The following is a 27,002-nucleotide window of genomic DNA, read 5'->3' as shown; positions in this document are numbered from 1 at the left end:
CTGCTGTTCCCGATCCATTTTGGGACTGTTTTCTTTTTTTGGAGTGGAAATGTATGGAAGTGGGAGTCTTTTGGTTTCTGTTTGATTTTATCAATTTTTGAGTTTTACGAGCTTAATCTGGAGGTATTTGCAGGGTTAATTGAGCCCAATTTTTGGTCTAATTGAGTTTTTGCTTGGTTGGAATTGGATTTTTGTAGATGAATTACTGCTAGTTTGAGATTGATTGAGGGGAAACAGTAGCATTCAGGGGAAGCAGTAGCACTCAGTTTGGAGTGTGGGGAAGTAGTAGCCTCTTCTGAAAATGGTATATTGATTATATTGTTCTGTGTTGTTTCTTATTGTTTTTTTTGTGTGTGCGCATACAATTGATTTTGTTTTTTGGTTAATTGAATAGAAATACTTGTTTCTTAATTGATCTGTTATGTGCTACTGTGTGATCTGCTACTTTATAGTTTATAGTTTATGGTTTCTTAATTGAGTTTTCGCTTGGTTGGAATTGGATTTTTGTAGATGAATTACTGCTAGTTTGAGATTGATTGAGGGGAAGCAGTAGCATTCAGGGGAAGCAGTAGCACTCAGTTTGGGAACCCATATCGGCCATAAGACCCTCTCCTTGATTCTCGGAGCGACCGCCGCTAGGAGATGAAGAAGATGGAGAAATGGCCAGGCATTTATATGGGCCGCGGAATCTGGGGCCAAGCAGGAGACTTGAGGAGGGTGGTGTTATCCTCCACCACTTGTATTTGAGATTCTTATTTTGGTTTTGGTTTTGGTTTTGGGTTTGGAGGGTTGTTGGGTGGTGGGTGGTTGTGAAGGAGGAGCGAGAGAGAGAACGAGGGCGGACCCAATTGGGGAGGAGGAGATTTTGGGGGTGGGGTTTTATAGGAGAGGTTGCTGTGGTCATTTTGAGCACAAGGGCTGACATGGTTTTTGGTTTTGGTTTTGGTTTTGTGCTACTGTGTTATCGTTGTATTTGTGCTACTGTGCTACTGTGTTATTGTTGTTATGTGCTACTGTGTTTATTTGAAGTTTCTTTCTGCAGTTTATTGTTGTTATGTGCTACTGTGTTATCGTTGTATTTGTGCTACTGTGTTATCGTTGTATTTGTGCTACTGTGCTACTGTGTTATTGTTGTTATGTGCTACTGTGTTTAGTTTATTGTTGTTATGTGCTACTGTGTTATCGTTGTATTTGTGCTACTGTGCTACTGTGTTATTGTTGTTATGTGCTACTGTGTTTATTTGAAGTTTCTTTCTGCAGTTTATTGTTGTTATGTGCTACTGTGTTTAGTTTATTGTTGTTGGAGATTTTGTTTGAAACCAAACATGGAGCCTAAAATATGATTTTCACTTCTGTGGGATCTCTATTGTTTCACTATCCCATCACTCATAATGTGCATGTGTGAAGTACATATTATTGTTATGTGCTACTATGTGTGCAGTACATATTCTTCATGAACTGGACGAGTGCAGTAGCAGAACTGGACGAGTATGAGTTCAGCGAGTGCAGTAGCAGAATTGGACGAGCATGAGTGCAGTAGCAGAATTGGACGAGTAGGAGTGCAGTAGCAGAATTGGACGAGTATGAGTGCAGCGAGTGCAGTAGCAGGATTAGGTGATGACGAGTGCAGTAGCAGAACTGGACGAGTATGAGTGCAGCGAGTGCAGTAGCAGATTGGACGGGTGCAGTAGCAGGATTAGGCGATGACGAGTGCAGTAGCAGAACACAAGTAGCAGAACTGGACGAGTATGAGTGCAGCGAGTGCAGTAGCAGGATTAGGTGATGATGAGTGCAGTAGCAGAACATGAGTAGCAGAACTGGACACGAGTACAAGTGCAGTAGCAAAAATTGACGAGTATGAGTGCAGCGAGTGCAGTAGCAGGATTGGACGAGTGCAATAGTAGGATTAGGCGATGAGATGAGAGTTCATTCTCTTAGCAACGTATAGAAGAAAGATATATATATATTTTTTTTCTTTTGAGAAGTAACATAAATGGATTATTCTCAAGAAAAAAAAAAAGTAATATAAACATATTATTCTCAGAAATAAAAAATAAAAAAAGTAACATAAAGGGATTAATCTCAGAAAAAGAAAAAAAAGTAATATAAAGGGATTAGAAGTCAAAATGAGTAGTTAAGGGGGAAAAAGTAACATAAATGGATTATTCTCGAAAAAAAAAGTAATATAAAGGGATTATAAGTCAAAATGAGTAGTTTAGGGTAAAAAAGTAAATTAACTCATGACATGTGGCAAGTGGAGAGCAAATTGTCATTATTTGTAAGATTTAATCCTTATAAAATGATTACAAATCAAAATAAGTAGTTAAGGGTAAAAAAGTAAATTAACTCATGACATGTGGCAAGTGGAGAGCATATTGTCCTTAAGTGTAAACTTTTGTCCTTAAATGTTCAAAACCAAATGTTGTGGAGTTTTTTGTGTTTTGAAATCCTATCAATGGGGTATATGTAGTTTGCTATAAAATTTTTGTGTTGGGACTTGGGACTAGGGGGATTTAATGTTTAATGTGCACTGTCCAGATGTCCTGCAATGGGATTAGGCCTTTGCTTGAGATGCAATACTGTTTAGATCAATGCATCAAACTCACGAGCAATGTGCAAAGCTTAATTAGTTGATTTAATGCCATCCATCCCGGGCGGTTCAAGTAAAGAAGCTAAATGCGCGATCTTTCTTTTCCTGCTAAAACCCTTATCTTGTGCAATTCTCTTACTCATTGCCTCATTTTTACATTTTCTTTTTCGTAATCTAATGGTTTGTGCACTTTGGAATGTACCATTGTTTTCTTTATTCAAGGGAAGAAATATTGTCATAGAAAATCATCTTATACTAGTTGAATAGGGCGTTAGAACATTATAATTGTGGTCTTTGATTCACAGTGATAACTCACGCCAAAACATAGGGTAAAAATATCAAGATTGTTCCTTACAACAATTATTGAAAAAAAAAATTCATTTGGGACAATTAGATAATTATATGTTCTCACAATAACTCATCACGTGACTTATATATGAGAAAATTAAATGAAGATAATGGAATGACGACACAATAACTCATCACATGACTTATATATGAGGAAATTAAATGAGGATAATGGAATGACAACCCGTACAACCTATAATAAAAGTGCATTCTACAAAGTTGACAAAACAGTTACATGCTCTCACAATAACTAGTCTCTACAAAATATTTCTCCCATAAATTATAGCCAAAAGTGTACGATCACCACGTTTATTCTGACAAAATCTTCTATTAGTTTGTTTTCATTGCAAGAGCTAGAATTTTATAGTTGAAAATTTTGAGTATTAACCAATATGGTATGCTTGCATCGCCTTATACAATACTTTATATTGAGAAATTAACTATTTGCTCAGATTGTTTTTTACCATTAAAATTATAACAAATTATTGTGCCCCGTCATCATTTATGCTCATCTAAGGGACTGTTAGGGACAAATACATCTTAACCACATGTATTAAATTTAAAAGCTGAAATTATAACAACTTAAAACTGTGCATTTATTTTCAACCGTCAAATTCACTTGTCTTTTACAGTTTCTTAAAAAATTATCCATTTAGTGAGCAGACATTTTGCATGTCATAATCATAGTTTGATAAAACCCTTTCACTGAATTTAAGGGGTTGGCTTAGGGTAATAAAATCGGTCAAAAATAACTTTCTCATTTTATAAACTTTACCAAACATTACCAAACTATACCAAACATTACCTTTTGACATTTCCACATCCAGTGGTCGTCCATAGTAATTAATAAGCACGTTTACCTTAACAGCCAATATCCCCACAAAAGATGCACGCGCCTTGGAACGATTATACGGCCATTTTTCATGCATGGAAGTCCCCCTGTACCGACCACTTCGTGTCTTCCACCCCAAAATTTTGCTTCTCTTTCTCCACATTACCGTACACTCTCCTCCTCCTCCCTCTCTCTTTCACTTTCAACCTTTTCTCTCATATCCCAAAACTCGGCCACATCCAAATAGTATCCGAAGCTATGAACTCCGATCAGTTAGTTCATAGAACCCACCATACCCACAATGAAGACCTACAAGACACCCCCATCCTCGAATCAACCCCGCAAAACAAGCCTCGAAACCTCTCCACCAACCCAATCCGCTACATTCTTCGCGAGCAACGCATCCTCTTCGTCCTCATCGGCATTGCCATCGCCACCCTCTTCTTCACCGCCTTCCCCTTATCAAACCCAGAGCTAGCATCCTCCTCGCTATCTTCCCCTCTCCTCCATGACCCGACCCGAGACTCGAGTTTCTCGTCCGGGTCGTCTGTCGTGCCGACCCGGCGGGTTCTGTTGGAGGGTCTCGAGTCGATGAACGTGGGCGGGAAAGTGCCGCTGGGGTTGAAATCGAAGAGCCAGAGGATTGTGGTGACTGGTGGGGCCGGGTTCGTTGGGAGCCACCTTGTGGACCGTTTGATTGCGAGAGGGGACAGTGTGATCGTCATTGATAATTTCTTTACGGGTCGGAAAGAGAACCTGGCGCACCATTTCGGAAACCCCAAGTTTGAGCTCATCAGACACGACGTCGTTGAGCCGATTCTGTTGGAGGTTGACCAAATCTACCACTTGGCCTGCCCTGCCTCTCCTGTGCATTACAAGTTTAATCCGGTCAAGACTATTATATCCTTTTCTTATTTGTTTTAAGTTTTTTTTTTTTTAATTTCGAGCGGTCGGGACAAACCATGTGACAATGTTGGTGCATGGGTTATGTTGCATGACTAAATATTAAAACACAACATACATTTCTAAGTTTGGTGTGAAATTTAATGGGGGGGGTATGTTATGGTGATTTTTTGTTCTTATATTTTGGTCATGTGTTAGTTACGTACATCAAAAATAATTAGCCACAAAAAATAGATATGGGTTAGCCAGAAATGTGTAACGACGAATGTGAGCCTTTATTTTTTTTTTTGGGTGAAATATAAGTAATGTCCAATGATGATTATGGTGAATGAAATGTGATACATGTTAATGGTTGGGGTCCTTGACTTGGTGGTTCACAAGACGAATGTGGTGGGCACATTGAACATGCTTGGACTAGCCAAAAGGGTGGGTGCACGCTTCTTGCTCACAAGCACCAGCGAGGTCTACGGTGACCCTCTGCAGCATCCCCAGGTTGAGACCTACTGGGGCAATGTCAACCCCATCGGTAAGTAAACCATCTTCACTAGCATGACTTAATTTCACCTACTTTGACTCGAGTAATCTCTCATTAATATTTTCCTTAAAATGCTTAATCTTTCTTCTATATGACTCATGAAGAAGACCAACGAAGTTAAGACCCACGATAATAATGATAATAAAAGCCTGTTAAAGTTTGTAGAATGGTTTGTTTTGTTGTATAATTTTAACATTTTGATTCTTTGCATGATTATATTCCGATTGGCAGGTGTAAGGAGCTGTTATGATGAGGGGAAGCGCACAGCAGAGACATTGAGCATGGATTATCATAGAGGCCTTGGCATTGAGGTTACAGATACTTGAGTTTACTGTTACATTTTTTTTCACTGTAATTTGTTTCTAGAACCTATCGGTGAAATGCAATAAGCTAAACAAAAGTATATGATGAATCGCAGGTGAGAATTGCCAGGATTTTCAATACTTACGGACCACGAATGTGCATCGATGATGGTCGTGTTGTTAGCAATTTTGTAGCACAGGTGAGTTCCTATAGTTATTTTTGTACCTATGATCTGCTGATCGATCATTAACTTTATTTTCAATGTACACTGTTGTCCACCTACAAATTTAATGTCAATGTGTCTATGAATTACTCAGGCATTAAGGAAGGAGCCATTAACAGTTTATGGTGATGGCAAGCAAACCAGAAGTTTCCAATACGTTTCTGACTTGGTATATTTCTTCTCTTTTTGCTTCAAGTACAGTTATGAGGTTATAAGTTTGTAAGGATGGTAGCGTTGAAGTTTATTTTAGAGCTTCTGCATCCCTTTCTCACAAAGAAAAATTTCTAGATCCGTCATTGCTTGTAAGAGTGTTATGTTAGTGTGTATGTCTGCTAACTTGTAAGTTCATGGTAGATATCAGTAGTATTACTTAGAATTTTGTTGTGTATGCTAATGTCTGATCACAGGTGGAGGGACTAATGCGGTTGATGGAAGGGAATCATGTAGGACCTTTCAATCTTGGCAACCCTGGTGAATTCACCATGCTAGAACTTGCTCAGGTATGGAGAGCAAACAATTCCACCGCGCGTCAAATTGTTAACTGATTTTGTGTTGATGTCTAAATTTACATTGTTTGTGTAGGTTGTACAGGACACCATAGACCCCAATGCAAAGATAGAGTTCAGGCCAAACACAGAAGATGACCCCCATAAGAGGAAGCCAGACATTTCAAAGGCAAAAGAGCTTCTCGGATGGGAGCCTACTGTGTCTCTCAGAAAGGGACTTCCTCTCATGGTTACTGACTTTAGACAGCGCATATTTGGCGACGCCAAGGACAACATTGCAGCTGAGGCAGCTTAATCTATAATGTTTGCATAAATTCATTGATTACTTTAATTTCACATATAAATGATGAGGAACACTGATATATAGGAAAAAAAGATATAGAGTTGGAAAATAAAGTTAGAATAAAAAGGAATTTTCTCATAGATATATGTAACGTTTACTCCATAGGAATAAAAACTTGGCATGCAAAATATGCCAATGGAGTCCAGTTTGTTCTGAGAATGGTATATAGGGATAAATGCTTTTGTTCTTCTACATGTTCTTCTCTTTTTTTTTTTTTTTTGGTTTTTCTTTTTTCCCTGCCAATTAGAAAAGGTTGGGACACGAACTGCGAGCTTAAATGAAACCTACTTTCAGCAACTGGGTTGTTCATGATTCATAGATATCCTTACCTCTTGGCAAATTCTGCTCCAGCTAAGACGGAGGAGTGGATTGAGTTTTAACCCAGTTGAATATAACATCCCAGAGCATGTCATTCCTTCACTAAAAGAGAAGGTAAAGAAAAAAAAAAACTCCTGTATGCAAATTAACATCTGAGTTCGGGGAGTGTGTAACACTACAACTCTTGAACGCGAATTCAAGAGCGGTCAATTGTATAAAGCCTCAGGTGTATAAAATAGATGCATTTCACAAATAATGAGTGATATGTATCCTCACTTCCTCAGTATATGAATTGTTACAAACTCGACTAGAGAACGAAACAATAGTCGCTTGTTTAGAAGTTTGCATGTGGCATTAAACCAGGTTATGAAGGCCTAAACGACCCTAAGTCAATTACCTTTAACCACAAATCTTGTAAACGATCTACTTCTTCAAGATCTTGTTCGTGTTGCTTATCTTGAACTTCTTTTTAGACCCTCTTCTCTGTTTCTTCTCCCAGTCAAAGATTTATTGATTCTAGTCATGATTCTACAATCAATACTTGGCATAGAATAAGAGAAAACCATCTTGGGTCTCGAGACCCAAAAGAAATATTGGGCCTGAGCATTGTGCGTAAGACTAGCCCAACTCCCGGCCCAGGTAAGTACCCGTGACTTGGATTTCATATAGCAAACATAAAGATCAAAGCACTATTATATCCCTAGCGCACCCAATTCTCTTAAACCTGTGCAGACAGTGCTTCTTCTTCTCCAACTCTTCACAAACCTCGCTCGCCTCCATCGTCTTGCCCTAGTCAGTCAGGTCCATATCTCTTGCTTCATCTCTCTCTCTCTCTCTCTACTTTTCGCGATATGTTTTTCTGATTTTTTTTTTAAATTTTTTTATGTATTTTTTTTTTAGGATTTTCAGCTTGTTTGATTCGATTTCTTTCCTGTTCAAATTTTGTTGTAGTGGACATTTCCGATAGTCTTGCCTCAATTTGTTTCTTTCATTTGGTTTGAAACGGAAGCGCTTTCACCAAATTTGCTTTTATAGCTTTTAGGGTTTTGGCATCTCTGCTCCGTACTGTGGTTTTGACTCTCATCTGCCTTTCTAGATCTTGCCGAAATTATAGTGGCGTTAGATAGTGATAATAACATCAGTAATTTAGTGTTCTTGTTTTTGTTCATGGTAATTTTGCTGTGGTTTTGAGATGAACTCGTTTAGGTTTCTGCATCCAAACACTGTTTCGGAGTATTATTTGTGCTTTCAGCTAAAGGAGCCCTGTGTAAACTAACAATGTGGCAATTACTTGATGCAGTCCGAGCTGCTAGTTGATTAATTCTTGAACAGAGAGGATCCAATTGTAACTGTCACGATGTCGAGGAAGGGATTAATGGAACAGGATCTCAGTAAGCTGGATGTAACGACTTTACATCCACTCTCACCTGAAGTGATATCGCGTCAGGCGACTATTAATATTGGTAATCTCAGTTTCAATGCTCCTATGTGCTTTTAAGTGTATTTGTACCATACTGTTCTTCTATCGTTTAGTCTATACATGTGCTAATTCTCCAAACTGTTGTGGATTTTGCTGAGTACCTTTCAGGCACTATCGGTCATGTGGCTCATGGGAAGTCAACAGTCGTAAAAGCAATTTCTGGCGTTCAGGTAAAATTTTAGACCTCGTGTATTTGATTCTGCCTTTCTCTTTCTTCTTCTTTCAGCATGGGAATTGTATGTAGGACAGGACTCATGAGTTGCTACATTTGGTTGCGACAGATTTTGATTGTTCTTTTTGAAGTTATCAATGCACACACTCACAGCCATAGAAGAATGTGTCAGGACATTTATTATTGGATACCGGTGTATTATAATTGTAGATTAAGAAAATTAGGCAATCTCATACTGATACACAGATGGCTACAAATTTTATATCATTTCACTTTTGAGCTGATAACCACTATCTTTCTTGTACCGTGGACCGTGTTCGCCAGTATTGGTGATTTCTAAATTCTAGGAAAGTAGGGATACTTGTGATCTTGTCTGTATACTTCTGAGAGTCTTGGTTGTTATCACGCCAACTGCATAGTGTCTTCGGTTTTCGAAATTCTGGAGATATTATGCAGCTTTAACTGGATTTGCTTATAATAACTGTTGGTTGTTTTGGGCGGATTATAATCTACTTGCTGTTTGGACTATGGTCCTCATAGTAACTTTATATCAAAGTGAATCCAGCAAAATATTCAATATTATCTTGTACAATGGAACCCGTCATGTGAGAATAATTATTTTGAAGTTATAAGAAAATAGGGGTAATTTAATCTTTTTCATATAGTTTTGAGAGTTTTGCTATCGAAGTAAAGTGCATGGTTTAATTGGCTGTGTTTGGGTTTAGCTGAAGTTCATTCATTAAGCTTCAGGTGTTATGCACTGATTCTATTTCACTGGCCTTTATTGTTTCAATATCGTTCATTTCACTTGTCAAAGTAACTTTATACTATAGGGAATCCAACATGATACAGTAGTATATTGTATGTTGCTTGAGCTTTATTTACTGAAGCTTGTAGGCATTGATTGGGGGGTTGACTTATGCCATGATTTTCTCCTGGATATACAATATTTTTTGGTTTAATTAAACAGCATCTGTTAATGATCTGCAGACTGTACGTTTTAAAAATGAGCTTGAGCGTAACATTACTATCAAGCTCGGATACGCAAATGCAAAAATCTACAAATGTGAAGATGAGAAGTGCCCACGACCATCATGCTACAAGTAGGGGTGCATTTTAGGTAATTATCTTTGATTCCAACTCTCCTTTTATTAATACTCTTTTTTTTTTTCTTTTTTTTTTTTTTTTAATTCAGGGCATATGGAAGTGGAAAAGAAGATGCTCCCCTATGTGATGTTGCTGGGTTTGAGAATTGCAGGATGAAGTTGTTGCGACATGTATCATTTGTAGATTGCCCGGTAAGGTTTTTATATGCATGTTATATTTACTGCACTGGAATGTAGTTTATTCCTGGTCATCCTAGTGGCATAAGAAGTGCTGGAACTTTGGACTTTATTTAAGAACATTTGTAATTTATCACTCACAGCGGATCTTGTTTTCATTTATTATCTCCTTGAAAGATATTATAGATCATAGTGAATCCAAGTGCAGTAAAATTAGCTTTTTCTCATGGGTGTTTGCAGATAGGTTTTTATTGTTGTATGTCAGCATCTTAATGTTTCTGATTCTAGGTTGTGTCCAGTTTATACGCTTGACAAAGTGACAAAACTTATTAGGTGGTAATGTCATGTTTGTTGTTTGGTTTGTTTAGAAGAATTTGGTTTGGGTAACCATCAAAATTTTGTGTGGTTGCTGCATACAACAGATCTATTTGTTTTTCATTGGTTTTGTATCTTGTTTTAACTGTAGTTTTTTATACTTTATTTTTTGATAGGGCCACGATATTCTCATGGCTACTATGCTGAATGGGGCTGCAATTATGGACGGGGCATTGCTTCTGATTGCTGCAAATGAAAGCTGTCCCCAGCCACAAACGTCTGAGCATCTTGCTGCTGTGGAAATTATGCGTCTTCAGCATATCATTATCCTTCAAAATAAGGTTGATCTTATTCAGGAGAATGTGGCCATCAACCAACATGAAGCAATCCGGAAGTTTATTGAGGTAAGCTCCTCCAAAGCACCATTTTCTTTTTTATTTTTAAAATATTTCTGGTTTATGGTTTCAGCGTGCTGAGTTATAACATCAAACATTTTTTTCTCAGGGTACTGTAGCTGATGGTGCACCAGTTGTGCCAATTTCTGCTCAGTTGAAATATAATATTGATGTGGTGTGTGAGTACATCGTGAAGAAGATCCCAATTCCAGAAAGAAACTTTATCTCTCCTCCAAATATGATTGTTATTCGTTCTTTCGATGTTAACAAACCTGGATTTGAGGTTGATGAGATACGAGGCGGTGTAGCTGGTGGAAGTATTCTCAGGGTACGCTTTCTGTTTAAATTTACTGAAAATTATAGAGTGCAGACAATGTTTAAATATTTTCATTCCTTGTTTGGCGCTTGGTGTTTGTGAGCGTGTTTTTCAGTTTTAAAACTGTGTTTTTGCTAGTTAATTTTGGTGGAGTTATGGGTGGTGGGGAAGTGTATGAGTGCTATGTTCTTAATTTTGACACTAACAGTTTGTTAGAATATAGAGAGCACTGTTCTTGCTTGATATGCTTGTCTACTTTGTTGGTGGAGTTATGGGTAGTGGGAATGTGCGTGAGTGTTATATGCTCGTCTACATTCTTGATTTTGACATCACAGTTTGTTAGTTCCATGCATATATTGACAATTTGATCACGGCAGGGTGTTTTGAAAGTGAATCAGTTTATTGAGGTTCGTCCTGGTATTGTTGTGAAAGATGAGAGTGGAAACATCAAGTGTACACCTATATATTCGAGAATAGTCTCGCTGTATGCTGAGCAGAACGAGTTGCAATTCGCAGTTCCAGGTGGTCTCATAGGGGTCGGAACAACTATGGATCCCACCTTGACACGTGCAGATAGATTAGTGGGGCAAGTTCTTGGTGAAGTAGGCTCACTTCCTGAAGTATTTGTTGAGCTTGAGGTAAGGGCAGTAGGTGCAAAACTCTTTATGTGGCTTTTTTGAACTGAAACTTGTTGAGATGCTATTTGTCAAGTAACTGGTTAATAGGTCTGTGATTCTTTGAAAAAAAAAAAGAACAAAAAAAAAAAAGAGAGAGATTGACTTTGGTGTTTCTCTGCATCTATATTCCTGAAGTGATTATTCCTTGACTTTCAAGGATGTGGTAATGCTGTTCTTTGTCATAATATATTCTTTTCTTTTTTGCTTTATGGGTTTAGTAAGAAATCTGTACTTTGAATGTTCAAGTAATTCTGTTGCTTTCTCCTGAAATAGACAGATATTGTTAATCAGAAATGCCCGTGAATACAGCTTTGGAATGCTTTTCAGTTCATGTTGTGCAGAAAACTTTAGTTCTGAAAAGTCTGACATCTATAATTCTTTTCTTTTTTGCTTTATGGGTTTAGTAAGAAATCTGTACTTTGAATGTTCAAGTAATTCTGTTGTTTTCTCCTGAAATAGACAGATATTGTCAGAAATGCCCGTGAATACAGCTTTGGAATGCTTTTCAGTTCATGTTGTGCAGAAAACTTTAGTTCTGAAAAGTCTGACATCTATAATTTTCCAGGTAAACTTTTTCCTGTTGAGAAGGCTTCTGGGGGTCCGGACAAAGGGTTCTGAAAAGCAGGGGAAGGTCTCCAAGCTTGCCAAGGCTGAGATACTCATGTTAAATATTGGTTCTATGTCGACTGGTGCTAGGGTAATAGCCGTGAGAAATGATTTAGCGAAGCTTCAGTTGACTTCTCCTGTGTGCACAAGCAAAGGAGAGAAAATTGCGCTCAGTAGACGAGTTGAGAAGCACTGGCGTCTGATCGGTTGGGGCCAGATCCAAGCTGGAACCACACTTGAAGTCCCACCCTGCCCTATTTGAGTTGACACCACAAAACTTGTAAGACTGAAAGCAAGAAAATTTAAAGACAGCTGAAAAGTTAAGATGTGGGAAGGCAGACAATTTTTGGGAACCATTTTTGTCAGATGGAGGAGAAAACATTGTTTCAATCACTATTATTTTTGTGGTGCTTCTTTTGTGTTTGATATGTTAATACTTTCTGCTACGTTCTTATTTAATGTCCGAGCTTTGAACCTTAGTCATTCCAATATGTGGATCTGCTACAGTGTTATGTTAAACTTGTACTCCTCGAATGTATCGGGTTCCAGCATTTCAAGGATGATTATTGGCTAGCCATCTCATGCATATTGAAATCCCCTTGTTATTTTCAGGATCTATATCCAGCACAGGCACGAGACTGATTATAACAAGGTGGTGTGTTTTGCCTTGTTCTGTTCTGGTCTTGATTTTAGGATCTGCACCCGATTGCCTGTTCGACCTTATGTAGGTTTAACTTTTTACAATCTCAACCTTTTACATCTCCGCCCCGCATTCAACCTACAACATTGCAACTCTTATTTCCAGAGATAAATCAGTCACTGCCGCAAGAGACGTGATAAATTATACAGCTGTCGCAAGAGACGTGATAATTTCTAACATTCTCTCTTCCCAAATAAACTAATCCCTTCTTCTAATCTCAGAACTCGGCCGGAGAGTCTATTAGACTATCACACTTCCCATTGCTACGTATAGCACTACTTCAGGTGCCCTGGTGCAGCATATACTGTATATGTACACTACTAGGAGTTCAGTTCGATTACAAAGTTCTTCAAATATCCAGAGGCTACGTTCTCCCTGGATGTAAACGTTATGATCCAGTTACTACAAGTTCGTTAATGGATGCGCGCAGAGGGTAGGGCATTGACGATCTCCATTTTGATCTTAGTGGATGTGCCACCACAGGATCCTAGCAATTCCACTCTCTCTCTCTCTCTCTCTCTCACTCTTTGCCACAGAATCTTCAAGCTGTCTCACCCTACTAAATTGGTTGGCAGGCTATAGTTCAGCTGACTGCTAATTTTTAGAAGTTGACACCTATTATTTTTCAAGGTCGACCTAACAAAAACTTAACACTAATCTCGAACGAAAGGAGAAATAATGTGCGAGGCATGCTAGCGATCGGTAGTTCGGTACACTAGGTTTCAACCTCCATTCCCAAGTAATTAGCCGTTGTCCCATCCTTCATTCCCATTAGCCGTTGTCCGGTCCTTTCCCTGTTCCACACTAGGCCATAGATTTAAAATCAATATTTACGTGGACCTATTTAAACATTTTTATATGAATGATTTATCAACTATGCACATTGGCAAAATTAAAGTGAAATACCAAATTTCCATCGATATATGTTATTATCTCCCTATATCTATGTGAGCCAATTTGGCCACAAGGACCATGCGCGATTGCTCAACTTGTCTAGTTTAGCTTTGATCTGTAATTTAAATGAATAAGCAGCAACTTGTCCTCTTGGAGCCCTATAAATTGGTTACTTGCACACTGCAATACTCATCATCAAGTCATCAGTTAACTTGCAGTCTAATAAGTCTAGCTAGCCAGAGTAATATTTTAGATACTTGCATTCTCCATCAATGGCTCCCTCCAAAAGGACAATGTTGTTTGTGTGCCTCTTGGTTGCTGCAGTGGCAGTAGTTGTTCCGATAGCTCAAGGGCAGACCACTGGAGGCCCCGTCGGGCCTCTTCGTGGTGTCATCCGCATCCAAGGCACAGTCTTTTGCAGTGTCAATGGCAGTGCCACTGTTGGTACCAACGGCACCATTCTTACCCCAGCATTTGCAAGTAAGTTGATTAATAGACCAGTATTGATTATTAATCAATTGATTAGCTAGCCTGATAATTATGATGAGAGAACGTATCAAGACCAAGCGTAGATTTTATTAGTTGTGGGACAATTTTATTAGGGTTCCTATTGTTGCTTAGTTATGTTCGAATGAAGGAAAGAACAAAGGAGTTGGTAAAGGCGTGCAGTTATAGAATTCCCCGGGGTTTTGAATTTTTGAATTTTTAAATTTTCAATCAACAAGTTCGAATCCTCATGATAATTAGAGGAAATCTTGGTTAACTTTCATCATGTCATAAAAATTTGGAATAAACCAATGGGAAAAAGAAGGAGTAAATTAGGAACAAAAGAAATCAAACCAAAGGGAAAAAATCATGTTGAGATTCAATTTTATTATTAATATGTTGTTCAATTTAATTTTTTTTTTTTTTTGCATGCTTAATTTGTTCTAAAAATCGTATGCAAATAGATGCCACCGTCCAACTACGTTGCGGAGCAGGAAATGGTACTGTGTTTGGATCTGCGCAAACCAACTCCAACGGAATGTTTTCAATCTTGTTAGACGGTTCCTACTTTATACCAGCTCAAATATTGTCCGGATGCCGTGCTGTGGTTACAACACCACTTGTCAGTTGCAACGCCACCCTCGCTTCAGCCGGAACTCTCACATTCACCTTGACTTCACTCGGAAACACCACTGTTGGCCCCTTGCCCATCTTCATTATCGGTATATCCGGGATGTTCAATTCAACCAATATAACAATTAATTAAGGCTAATCAGTTAATGATATGGCCTATCTACGTATTACTTTTATGGGAATAATCAATTAAGGTTATACACTACATTCTTGGGAATTGGGATGTGTATAATTTCTTTGAACTATTTGTCTTCCAAGTATATTTGGAATGCAGATTTTACAACAAGTAATTAATAAAGGCCACGTTGCCTTTCTCCTTAACTATTTTTCTTTGCAGTGAATAATCATAGTGAAATGTTGTTTCATCCAAACTCTTTAATATATGGATGGTGTAATTGAGAGTCTGGCTAACGAGGTTAAGCACTATTTTCCCTTCCTCTTGTGAGTTTGGATAAGAAAGGTTTTACTGGAGGCATTTCTTGCCCCAACTTTGGTCTAGTAATTAGTTGCATCAAGTTATGACTCAAATCAAAGAACAAAAAAATCGCAATAGTTAATCTCCCAATTCAACTTTATTCAATATATAGATATAGCCTCCATTCTTTGAAGCCTCGATGACCTGTTGGTAAGTTAAAATTTCAACATTGTAAAAGTCATGGATTCGATTTTTATTGACATATAGTAAGGGTGGAGTGGGTTAAGGTTTTTTTTTTTTTTTTTTTTTTTAAAGCCTCGATGATTTCATATTCATACATGCGCTTATAGTTTAAAGTTAATTCTTATATGGACCTATTTTGAAATTTTGGAACAAGCTCAATGAATGAATTAATGATAAAATTTTTTGGGAATTTTCACTTTAAATATCAAACTTTCCATTTATAGCTACATATCTAGGTAAGGCACAATGTAGCTAATGTAAGTAGAGTATCCAAAACTAGTGGTACTGAATTCTAAGAGCAACGTCCTACTACGTTGCGGAGCAGGAAATTGTGTTAGCACAGTGGTTAGAGCGCCCACTATCCATAATCTAAATCCTTTGATCCTCTTGAAAAAAAAAAAACAAAAAAATTCTAAGAGCAACGTGGACTAGTCCATTTTAGGTTTCTGTCAATGTTAATCACAAAATTTGCAGCAACGTACTTGTACTCTTGGAGCTTGCAGGCCAGGCTTCCCTATAAATTGGTCACTTCGCACACAGCAAATTATCAAGTCATCAATTCAATTGTAATCTAATCTAGCAAGAATCATATTTCAACATAATTAGTTCGTACTTGCATTTTCGATCAATGGCGCCCTCCCAGAAAACAATGTTGTTTGTGTGCCTGTTGATGGCTGTCAGTGGCGGAGTCAGAAACTTAGGGTTACTAGGGCACAAAAATAAAATAATAATATCATAACACAAAAAATCTTGGAAAATGTTGATTGAGTTGAGAGTCAATACATGTTGCAACTATGCTTTTCTATTTCAAAGAGTTTTCCAAATCACCAAAAAGTAATAATGAGTGATGGAGCTAGAACTTCATCCTAGGTGAGGACTACTCAAGTTATATATCAAAATTTTAATGAAATCCGATAAAAAAATTTGATAGAAATATTATATCTAGAAATAAGATTAATTTTAAGATAAGAATATTATTAAAATTATGTCAAGTTTATAATAGCAAGCAACTTTAAAAAATAGTAATACTAATAATAATAGTTTTGCAAGCTCCGATTAAACCTAGGAAGAAAATGCAAGCTCTAATTAAACCTTGGAAGAAAAGAAAAGAAAAATACTTAAGTTAGCAAGAATTGAACCCTAGACCTCCAATGTAGGAAAAAGGTACCAGAGCACTGCACTATGCAAGCCGATCGTATTACTTGGTAACTCTAACTGCTTATAAAGTAAAAAGTTTAATGGGTCACGGGACCTAGTGTGGGCCTATGTGGCTCCGCCACTGATGGCTGTAGTGACATTGGTTGTTCCACACTACTAGAATTCACCCAATTGGTGTCAAACCACTTTTGTCACCTATTCTAAAAATTTCATCACCCAAAAGTAGGGGTGACGAAAAAAGTTCGTCACCAGTGTCGTCACATATTCCATTGGGTGACGAAATGATAACTTCGTCACCAAAATATGTTTACGTGACGAAATAAATTTGTCACCCAATCCTTGATATTTCGTCACCAATTCTCTCTCAAAATTTGACAGATTCCAGAAATTGGAGCCAAATTATTTGGTAACCGCCAAATCTCACTCAATTGGTGACGAACTTCATTCCGTCTCTATTATTTTTTATTTTTTATTTTTTAATTTCACTGATTATTTGAAAATTTATTTCATATTCATCATTTTTATAGCTTATTGCATGTTCTGGCACATATTTCAATTGAACTATCATAGATTGCATTTCAAAGTACAAATTGAGAATATTCATACATAAACACAAATATGTTCAAGTATCGGACATTAATTTACATCCGAAATGTGAAACTCCCAATATACATTCTAATCATTTATATCCTTCCCTTGCTCATTTTCATCAATATTACCATCCTCATCACGACGGGGAGTCTTTGGGTCTCGACCTTGCAGCAATACATTGTAGCCCAAAGAGTTTGTCAACTGTTATAAGAAGTTGATGCAAAGCCAAGAAGCATAATTGTTTTGGGGATGAGAAAGAAAAAAATGATATAAACACAGCTAATATACATCAAACAAACTAAGAATGAACTTACTAGACTTGATCATCATCTTCCTCTTTTGCATACTGAGCCAACATTTTCATCTTTGCAAGCTTAATAAGAACGACATGCCATTAATTGTCAGCAGACACTACCCCAGTCTCTTTCTTGCAGTTCCCTAATAGCTGCTGATTTGGGTTCTTCACCATCTTCAATACCGCCTTGAGATTGAAGACCAAAAATTAATTACCATAATTTACACAACTAAGCCTAACTCAAAGAATTCAACAAAACAGCAGAACTGAGACCTACTCTCAAAGACTCAAACAAAGGCTATAATTGATTCCTCAAGGGCTCCCCCATTGAAAGGCTCGCACACATACACTACATGTTTTAAGGGAAAAGAAATCATATAGGACATAACTTATAAATTGAAGGCAGTGTCAGAAAAATGACAGTTGGAACTACTGTAACATTTTTACCATATTGCTTTGTAAAGCTAACTGTGTAATCTTACATGTGAGAATCGACTATACCATCATTGAGGCACAAAGTTGTGGTGTTCCCAGACTATATACTGAATGAATATGTTATTACTACGCAATCTAAGACCAGCTCAGAAAGTAGAACCAGGCCAAAAGCGATGAGTTTGGCACCTGAAAAAGGACTCACCTTATCTTTCACTTAATTAAAATCCGGAATCCGAAGCGACTTTACTTTGTGAATCACGTACAGCCTATAATTTGGGTTTCTTTGTGATGTTATCCAACAAGCTAAGACATTGCAACTTCTAAAGGGATGCAAGAGGATTAATCTCTACCAAGTTGACTAGCCTGTTGTTGGTAAGTACTAAAGTATATATGTAACTTCGGCAAGAACTCTGCAATGAAAAACTAGGTATTAAGCAACACACAACAAGCATACAGAGTACAAAATATAACAGTACGTACATACAAAGTTAAATAATTGAAGTTACCTCCAATGTTGGGATTGATACGGGTAATTCTATTGTTATTAATAATCAAAGTACGCAAACGATTAAGATAGGGCAAGTTTTCCAGCTTAACAATTTCATTGTCAAACAAATCAATGGTGTCAAATTGGTCCTGTTCAGATTAAAAGCAAAACCCACTCAGTAACTTCAAGCAATCAACATAAAACCCAATAACTAAACACACTCAGGATAATACTTCTTTTAAAGTAGATTACATACCTCTGTAGCTCCCAAGTTTTCGATTACAGGTATCTTATTACCTGAGAACAAAGAAAGGGGAAAATAGATAAATTCACCAACCCTAATGTGGGATCAGAATTTTAAACTTTTGAATGTTTCAGAGGGAAAAAACCCTCAATTCTAAAATGAAATTCACTTTACCTTCTAAATACATTTACATTTTGGAAAAACATTCTCTACCACACAAGTCCTATGTATAAATTGTAATTACAAATAATCACTTAAAACTAACAGCTCTTTAGATCTAGAAAGTAGAAAGAATGGAAAGGGGTACCCACTTAAGAGATAAGCAATAGGTTGAGAGCAATTTTGACTTCTTAGAAACAAAAAGGCAAGCCGTACGTAATATGTGTCTCATGCATCAAATGTGTTGGCTATAAAACTAAACATCCCAAGAGATAAATAAAAAGCACAATGATGGAACAAAGCCTTATAATTGAATAACAAGGAACTTGAAAATAAAGAACAACGTACTGAGTAACAAAAGTAACATTGTTGGAGCTCTGAATTAAGCGTCTTTTAGTCTATCATGAAATTACAGACCCAATTTATATCACTTGAAGCATCCTGAATTCGAAAGAAGAAATACCCAACAAAATTCACTTTGCATTAACAGAAAAATGCAAGAAAGCAAATCTCACACAAGCAATGACGAGACAAACTATGGTACTGTGATATTTATCATACACTCATTTTACATCTATTTGAACAAAAATTACAATTATTTGAATTAAAATTACAACATTAAGAACAAAGTTACCATATTCATTTACACTATTTACATATAATTAAACAAAAATTACAACATTGACAACAAATTTGTTCAAAAACTTGTAACAAGGTCGTAGGTGGTGCAATTACTATTATTAGAACTAAGATTACACAAAATATGACTCAATATTACTACTCTGACAATAAATTTGTTGTCACATTTATAAATGTGTGTATGAGATACGGGTATGTATTATAGAATTTTCCATCAATGACTAAAGCTTTCAGTCCATAATGAATTAAATCACAGAAAATTTCTAGTAGATCATAACTGAAAACCTCAACATAAAATTGAATCTACTAGTAAAAACAAGAAGCCCAAAACATAAACCATGCAAAAAGATGTTGAGAACTTACCCAAGACGCGAATTTTCCGAGAACAGAGTAGAGAAAGCATTCGAGTTGAATCGAAATTCCTCACGAATTCCGCTCGGACAGAATGAAACTCGCACTAATGACCCCGCCATTAAATTGGAAGCATCTGAGTTGGATTCGGATTCAACGACAGAGGAAGAGAAACGACTGAAGAGAGCCAAACTGAAATACCCAAAAAGAACAAGCACTGGATCTAGATCAACACAGTGGCCACCAAGTTCTGCGATGCTCAATTTGTTGAGTTAGATCGAGAACTGAGAGAAAGTGAAAGAGGGTTGCAGTAGAGATCAAACAGAGATTAAGGGAAAACATTACTAGAGAGAGCTGGACTTGGTGGATAATTCCTTTACCAAAACGACACAGTTTTGCATTTGTTCCACTTTCGCTGACGAAAATATACGTCACTAATTTTATATTGTTCGTCACCAAAATACATGCAGCGTGGCTTCTCCATGGAGCGAAAAATTTAGTGATGACAAATTCGAAACTTTGTCACCAAACCCCTTATGGGTGACATATTTTTGATTTGTCACTAATACTTTCGTGACTAATTGGGTAAGTTCTTGTAGTGCTAGTAGCTCAAGGGACTGTTGGTCTTGGAGGCCTCTTCGGCAATCTTCTTGGTCAAATGACTCTAATCCGCATCCAAGGCACCGTCTTTTGCACTGCCAATGGCAATGCCACTGTTGGTTCCGGTGGCGTCATTGTTAGCCCACCATTCGCAAGTAAGATAATTAATTACCAATTAGTGCAACATAAATAATCAACTGATTTGTTCGCCTGATGATCATGATGAGTGAACGAAACCAGTTGATTATTTATGCATGTCATCAGGCTAAAAACCTATCTAGTAAAATAACGAGTTATATTGATCGATCTCTTCTATGATCAGGCAGTGGTATGATCAGTACATGCATATGTAGATGATCAGTAGATGCTACGGTCCAACTACCTTGCGGATCAACAGGCAGTGGTATTTTGGCTACGAGTGAGATTTACCGACTCCTCGGGACAGTTTTGAATCAGGGTGAACGTACAGTTTCTTCTTTACACTCGCTCGACTATTATCCGGATGTCGTGTTGTGGTTGCTGCACCACTTGCGAGCTGCGACTCCACTCTGTCTTCAACCGGAACTCTCAAGTCGAACTTAACATTAGCCGGAATCATCTCCTTCGGCAACCTCCTTGTCACTGTTGTTACATTAACCGGGTTGTCGGTCTCCGCCTGACCCGGCCCAGTTCTGCGTACTTCTTAGTTATATGAATAAAGGTCGCCTAGGTCGGTTAAGGATACGTACTACGTACTTGTAACCTATAATGGAAACCAGCTGATATTACTCTTCATATTTGCCTTCCAAGTATAACTGTGGTAATTGGAATTCTAATTGTACTAGAAGCTAGTAATGAATAAAGGCCATATCTCTTTCAATATCCAATATCCAATATCCAATATCCAATATCCATGCATGCCCCATTGTCTTCTTTTCTTTTCTGTTTCTTTTTCGTTGCTGCAATAATCTCAAGCAATGAGTATGCGGTGACACTGGCCTGTCGCTGCAAAATAAACAATCTATCCATTATTGACAGAAAGAGATTTAATAAGCGCGCGAGCTACATATAATATATGCATAGGGCTATCATGGCCGGGTTATGAGCCTTTTGCCGATGGTTCCCCAAAAGCCGGTTTATAAAGACAAACTTTTTGTCTCATTGCTAAAACTTACAGGTTATGATTAAGTATTAACCACTTCATCGAACTACATTATAGAACTTATAGTACTTTTTTCCAGCCAAAAGCAAAATCGTTTTGGACGGCCAGGATGTGTTGTGCTGTGATACTGAATCACTGATAGGAGGATCTGAGAAAATTGCATGGATGGGGACGGTTCGGTATAGGGTCGTGCCAGCTCTGTGATCCTGTCATGTGGCTCCAGATCGAATGAATTATGCAGTGAAGATATTGGTACAGTATATAGGATTATAGGTGACAGCGAGATAGCCTGCACAAATTAAACTACGGAAGACTAGTCCAACCAAATTGCACTTTGGGTTGCACCAGAAAGTCACACATTCGTTCACAGCCAAGAATCCTATGCCAGGTTTTGGATGACTTTTTTTTTTTTCTTTAAAAAATATTTAACCCACCTTTACCCTTACATATTTAGGGCTAGTTTCGGATTGCTGTGACTTTTTAAAAAAAATGATGCTGCTGTATTGTGATAATAATCAGCTGTGAATTAAAACAGTTTCGTGTTTGGTAAATAATATTTTTAAAAATGTTGTCAGTATATAAAACTAGGGACGTAGCCAGGAATGACAGAAGGGTTGGGCTAATTTTATACATACAAAAATTTTGCGAAGACCTCTTTTTTTTTTTTTTTTTTTTTTTGAGGTTTGGAACCCAGTGGGAGGCTCATCCTCACGTCTTTGTTATTCAAAACATACAATGAGGGGGACATAAAACCAAAATCCCGTAAATTAAAAATTACAAGCATAAATTTATCTGTAAACCATGAAAGAATATTTTTGTACCGCTTGGGTTTTCGGCGATCCGTCATTTTATTCAATACCTATAATATATATACATACATTTCAATATAACAATTAACACAATGCATAATATGATTATATAGCAATTGGAGTTCTCGCACAGGTAGCAGAGTTTTTTTTTTTTTTTTTTTTTTGAACCAAATAATCATTCATTCATCTCAAGCCAGAATGGCCGGATACATACCTTCCCTTGCCAACTCAAGGGCAAGTTTAGGACGTGGTATGCTAGCACCACCCATTAGACAACCAGTGCTCACTTATTCAAAGCAAGTCTATAACTATGAAAACTAGAGCATAGTAGATAGGCAAATCCCAACAAAAGAAACACTATTGTAATTAGACAAAAGCTAAAAACATAGGGTTAGGCCAAAGGCCTAAACCCTAGCCCAACATAGCAATGGACTAGGGCAGAACCCCAGCCCAACAGTTAGCTACAGGCCCAAAAGGGAACAGCCCAAGGACACCATCACCCAAGCCCTAGCAAACCAGCCCAAACCCGGCCCAAGTCGTCATCTGTTGCAAGAGCCGCCGCCTCTCACCATCTCGTCCGGCGCCACAGTCCCGCTGCAACCCAAAGCCTCGTCACACCAATTTAGACCACCGTGAAAACTCCAAAACACCTTACACCTGAGCAAACCCGAGACGCTACTCTCTGAGATGACGCAGACACCAGATCGATGCAGATTCACCGAGAGTCTCCATCGCCGTCACCGACCCCAGATTCACAGCAGCCAATCCCCCAAAACAACGATGCCACCGCACCCCCCGAACGCCGCGAAAAGCAGAGACGTCGCCCCAGACCGCCGCCGAGACAAAATCTACCAAAACTACGAGCATGCCATCCACAAGAGACTGCCGCCCTGGAGCCCGCCTTTAGATTACCCGTCCGGCAGCAGCACAAAGAAGCCAGCAGAGCACAGAGGCCCCCTCGGCATCGAGCACCGCCGGACGAGCGCGATTGTGCAGAAGGAGACGGCCAAGCTCTCCGCCGCTCTCTAGGTTATTGTCAGAAATATGGTTTTTTATACAGGTAGCAGAGTTTCAATGCATTACTTCATGCTTTAATATATATATACATTTTGCAACAAATTATCATTCTACTCGTTGTTTAGTATTTGGTTAATTTGGACCGTTAAAGAACACAAGTCAGACATAAAAAATAAAAATAAAAAAAAGGATAATATGATTATGATCTTTCTGTACTCTTTTTCACAGCTTACTGAGTTATTTCTAACCTTAATCATTGTAATAGCAACAACCCGATACAGAGATCCATTCCCAATTATCAACCCATCATCAACAACCCATTACCCATCGATCAGCAATGACAATCAATTATCAAACATTCAACAAGACCACAACCCATTCCCACTACAGCAATGACAATCAATCAACCAAAAATCCAATACCTGGGATCTGGATTGAAGCCTTGAAACTGCGACTGTTGCAGACTCACAGTGGAGCCGTGGAGGTGGCTCAGGCATGGAGCCGTGGAGGTGGCTCGGCGGACTGCCGGGACTCGCTAATCGAACCTGGAAGGCTGGAAGGCGGAACTGCGGAAGCAAAATGGGGACAGCGCCACAGGGGGAGAAGGGGAGAGTCTGAGACTCTGAGAGTCGACCTACATCAGTGTGTATATATATATATATATATATTTTTTTTTTTATTTTTTTTTTTTTTATTGCGCTATACCCATACTTGGTCGATTTTGGCCCAAATTTTCCCTTGGGCTGTAGCCCAAGTAGCCCTTGTCTTGGCTACGTCCCTGTATAAAACAACTGCAGAGTGTGTTTTGATCCAGAACAGCTTTTAAAAGCAACCTCTAGGCTGCTTCTAAAATCTGCTGCCAGTGACCTAAACTTTCAATTAAAGCTGCTTTTTATTTATTTACCAAACACAATAAAATCTAAAATTTTGAACAAAAGCTTATTTTTTTTAAAGCGAACCAATCCCAAACGGGGTCTTAGTGAGAATCAAACTCATGACTTTTACAATGTTAAAATTATAACTTACTAACATGTTACATATATCCCATATATGACTACCATTGACAGTAATATTTTCTGCCAAGTGAGATACTTGATCGAGAACATTTCTCTTTGTTAACTTAATATACCATAAAAAATTGTTTGCAAAATGGTTCAATTAAACCTCGAATATATTTGATGTATGAGGAAAATGAAAATGATGATACCCTTGAACAATTGTAGAGAGAGATGAGACCATTGCGGAATGTCAGCCATCTCTAAATCTCTAATGACCGATTAATTTTCTCCACCAATCTTTCTCAATACTCTTCTGTTGGAGTCATTTTCTAAATTATCATTTAAGAATCATCTTTAACAAAAACAAACTAAATTGGAAAGTCATTTGGTCATCGAACTTCTATTTTTTATTACAAGTAAGAACTAATTTAATTTTTTGTTCACCCCTCTCCCAACCTACCAATCAGAAATAGCCACATATATTTTGAGTAAAGAAATAAAACTCTAGCTTAACTATTTATAAAAGAAATAATAAAAAATAAAAACATAATTCCAACTCAATTAAGGAACGGACGTTAGCTAACGCCGTTCCCAAATCCATATCGTGCTCTTGGCCAGGACGAAGAATAGAGGAAGTTTTGAAACCTAGCGACCAAAAGTCAATCCATATTGACTGAAGCTGCAACTATGGATACCATCTATGACAAGGATTGAGGTAATTTTCATTTGGGGTTTCTGTTTCTTTTCTTTAGCCTTTGGATACCATCTCTGACTAGGATGAAGAACAAATTGCGCTAATTGGACTGAGGTAATTTTTATTTGGGGTTTCTGTTTCTTTTCTTTAGCCTTTGAATTTGGTTTACGTTTTATATGTTTAATCAGTTTTGATTTTTCTTGTTCTTATGTTCGGTCGATCATCTCCTTCTTCTTTTTTGTTGGTCAGTCGATTATCATATATCGTATTCTATTAGCTTGATCAATTATGACTCTTCTTGTTCTAATGTTCGACAATTCCATCTCAGTTTATTATACATATAGTACATGATAGTTTACTCTAGAACCTATTAGCTTCGACAGCTGACAATTTCATCTTCTTCTCTTTTATTTTTTTGGTCAGTTGTTTGTATGATCAATTTCATCTTCTTTTTTATTTTTTTGGTCAGTTGTTTGTGTGATCATTTGTTCCAATGTTTAGATTACTATCTATTAGCTTGATTAGTTATGATTCTTGTGTTTCTTTTAAACGATCTTTTAATTTTGATGCTCTCTAGAGTTGGAAACTTGGAATTTAAATGCTCTCAGTAAAGAAAGAAGTTAATTTGATCATGATTTTATTAACCATGACTGCTGGAGCAATGAGTCGCTCTGCATACACAAAACCCAAAAACTAAGCAACAATTGTTTGTTCATTAGCATATTATCAGTACTTTTAAATCGGGTTTGAAATATGGCAACTGCTGTATGCTTTGGGAAAGCTTAGAGCAGAGAAAGCTGCATGGGCATTAGCCAAAGAAACTGGGTTAAAGCTTACTAGAATCTGCCCAGGTCTCATTACTGGCCCTGAATTTTGCTCTAGAAACCCAACAGCAACAATAGCATATCTTAAAGATAATCATTATTCTGAGCCCTTATACCGGCCATTTTTTCACTGATGGATGACAGTAGACTACAATTTTTTCATTATTCACCAACACCCTTTTGTTTTCATAGACTTGAACCAAATTCGAATCACTTTCTTGTGAATGTATTATTATGCAGGAGCCCAAGAGATGTACCAAAGTGGCGCGCTAGCAACCATGGATGTGATGAGACTGGCAGAAGCACGTGTGTGCGAATTGTCGAATAAGAAGCTTACAATTTATTAAGTTTTAAAATTTTGTTCTGGTTTAGTAAGATTGAGTTTATAAGCACACTGGAAGGTTTTCGAAGCATTATAAATAAATTTCAGTATGTCTGCTTGGATACACCATTATTTGTTCTACAGATGCACTGATCTTTTGGTTAGCATCATCAAATGAAATTGTAAGGAAATCAACCATAGCTAAGAGTATATCTGCAAGCTAATCAGTAGTAAACAATGATGACCGATATCCTTAAGGAAGAAAATTATGGAAAAGCTGGATATCTGGAAAAGCTTCTGAACATTTAAGCCAAGATAATTCTTTGAAGCTTAAATAAGCCATCAATATTATCATTTCATATCCAATGAAAGAGTGTCATGGTCTGAAACTTCTTATCAAACTACAAAACTGTCCCAATGTCTATGCAATATAAATGGCACTAACACAATTCAACAAATAAAAAAAGTAATTTTCTGCATATCTTCAACTTCCCAGCTGCTTTTTGCCTTCTTCATTACTTTGTGAAGAATTAGCATGATTCATTGAAATTTCCTACAAAATATAGTTCAAAATATCTAAGTGATTGAAATAGATTAAAAATAATTAATACTAACTAAATTAGGCAATTTACCTGGAGCATTTGAGTGAAAGAAAAGCCATTTTGCAAAGTTACACTTGTACCATAAATTGATACTTGGGTACCAGCGCTAAGATTGGATTC

At 37.5% G+C, this 27,002-nt stretch overlaps 3 protein-coding genes and 1 pseudogene across 3 annotated transcripts; 3 read left to right on the top strand and 1 right to left on the bottom strand.

Annotated features, from left to right (window-relative positions):
- The first annotated feature begins 3,923 nt into the window (after positions 1-3,923).
- Positions 3,924-6,775, top strand: LOC133708090 (UDP-glucuronic acid decarboxylase 2-like). The gene is made up of 7 exons (XM_062133539.1): positions 3,924-4,671; positions 5,053-5,199; positions 5,440-5,519; positions 5,627-5,710; positions 5,829-5,903; positions 6,142-6,234; positions 6,317-6,775. Exons 1-7 carry the CDS (start codon positions 4,029-4,031, stop codon positions 6,533-6,535), a joined length of 1,341 nt encoding a protein of 446 aa, XP_061989523.1. The 5' UTR covers positions 3,924-4,028; the 3' UTR covers positions 6,536-6,775.
- Positions 6,776-7,574: 799 nt separating this feature from the next.
- On the top strand, positions 7,575-12,722 carry LOC133710221 (eukaryotic translation initiation factor 2 subunit gamma-like). Its single transcript, XM_062136234.1, has 9 exons — positions 7,575-7,702; positions 8,202-8,364; positions 8,490-8,551; positions 9,544-9,656; positions 9,749-9,851; positions 10,328-10,555; positions 10,656-10,874; positions 11,240-11,500; positions 12,105-12,722. The coding sequence occupies exons 2-9, from the start codon at positions 8,259-8,261 to the stop codon at positions 12,405-12,407; spliced, it is 1,395 nt and encodes a 464-aa protein (XP_061992218.1). The 5' UTR covers positions 7,575-7,702; positions 8,202-8,258; the 3' UTR covers positions 12,408-12,722.
- A 1,213-nt stretch (positions 12,723-13,935) lies between these two features.
- Positions 13,936-15,184, top strand: LOC133712625 (phylloplanin-like). The gene is made up of 2 exons (XM_062138733.1): positions 13,936-14,219; positions 14,690-15,184. Exons 1-2 carry the CDS (start codon positions 14,012-14,014, stop codon positions 14,989-14,991), a joined length of 510 nt encoding a protein of 169 aa, XP_061994717.1. The 5' UTR covers positions 13,936-14,011; the 3' UTR covers positions 14,992-15,184.
- A 2,165-nt stretch (positions 15,185-17,349) lies between these two features.
- LOC133711281 (U2 small nuclear ribonucleoprotein A'-like) lies at positions 17,350-21,073 on the bottom strand (annotated as a pseudogene).
- Positions 21,074-27,002: the final 5,929 nt, after the last annotated feature.

This window comes from Rosa rugosa, chromosome 5, assembly GCF_958449725.1.
Source record: "Rosa rugosa chromosome 5, drRosRugo1.1, whole genome shotgun sequence".
Classification (NCBI taxonomy): Eukaryota; Viridiplantae; Streptophyta; class Magnoliopsida; order Rosales; family Rosaceae; genus Rosa; species Rosa rugosa.
The sequence above is the reverse complement of the archived record's forward strand: the minus strand, read 5'-3'. Positions and strand labels throughout refer to the sequence as shown.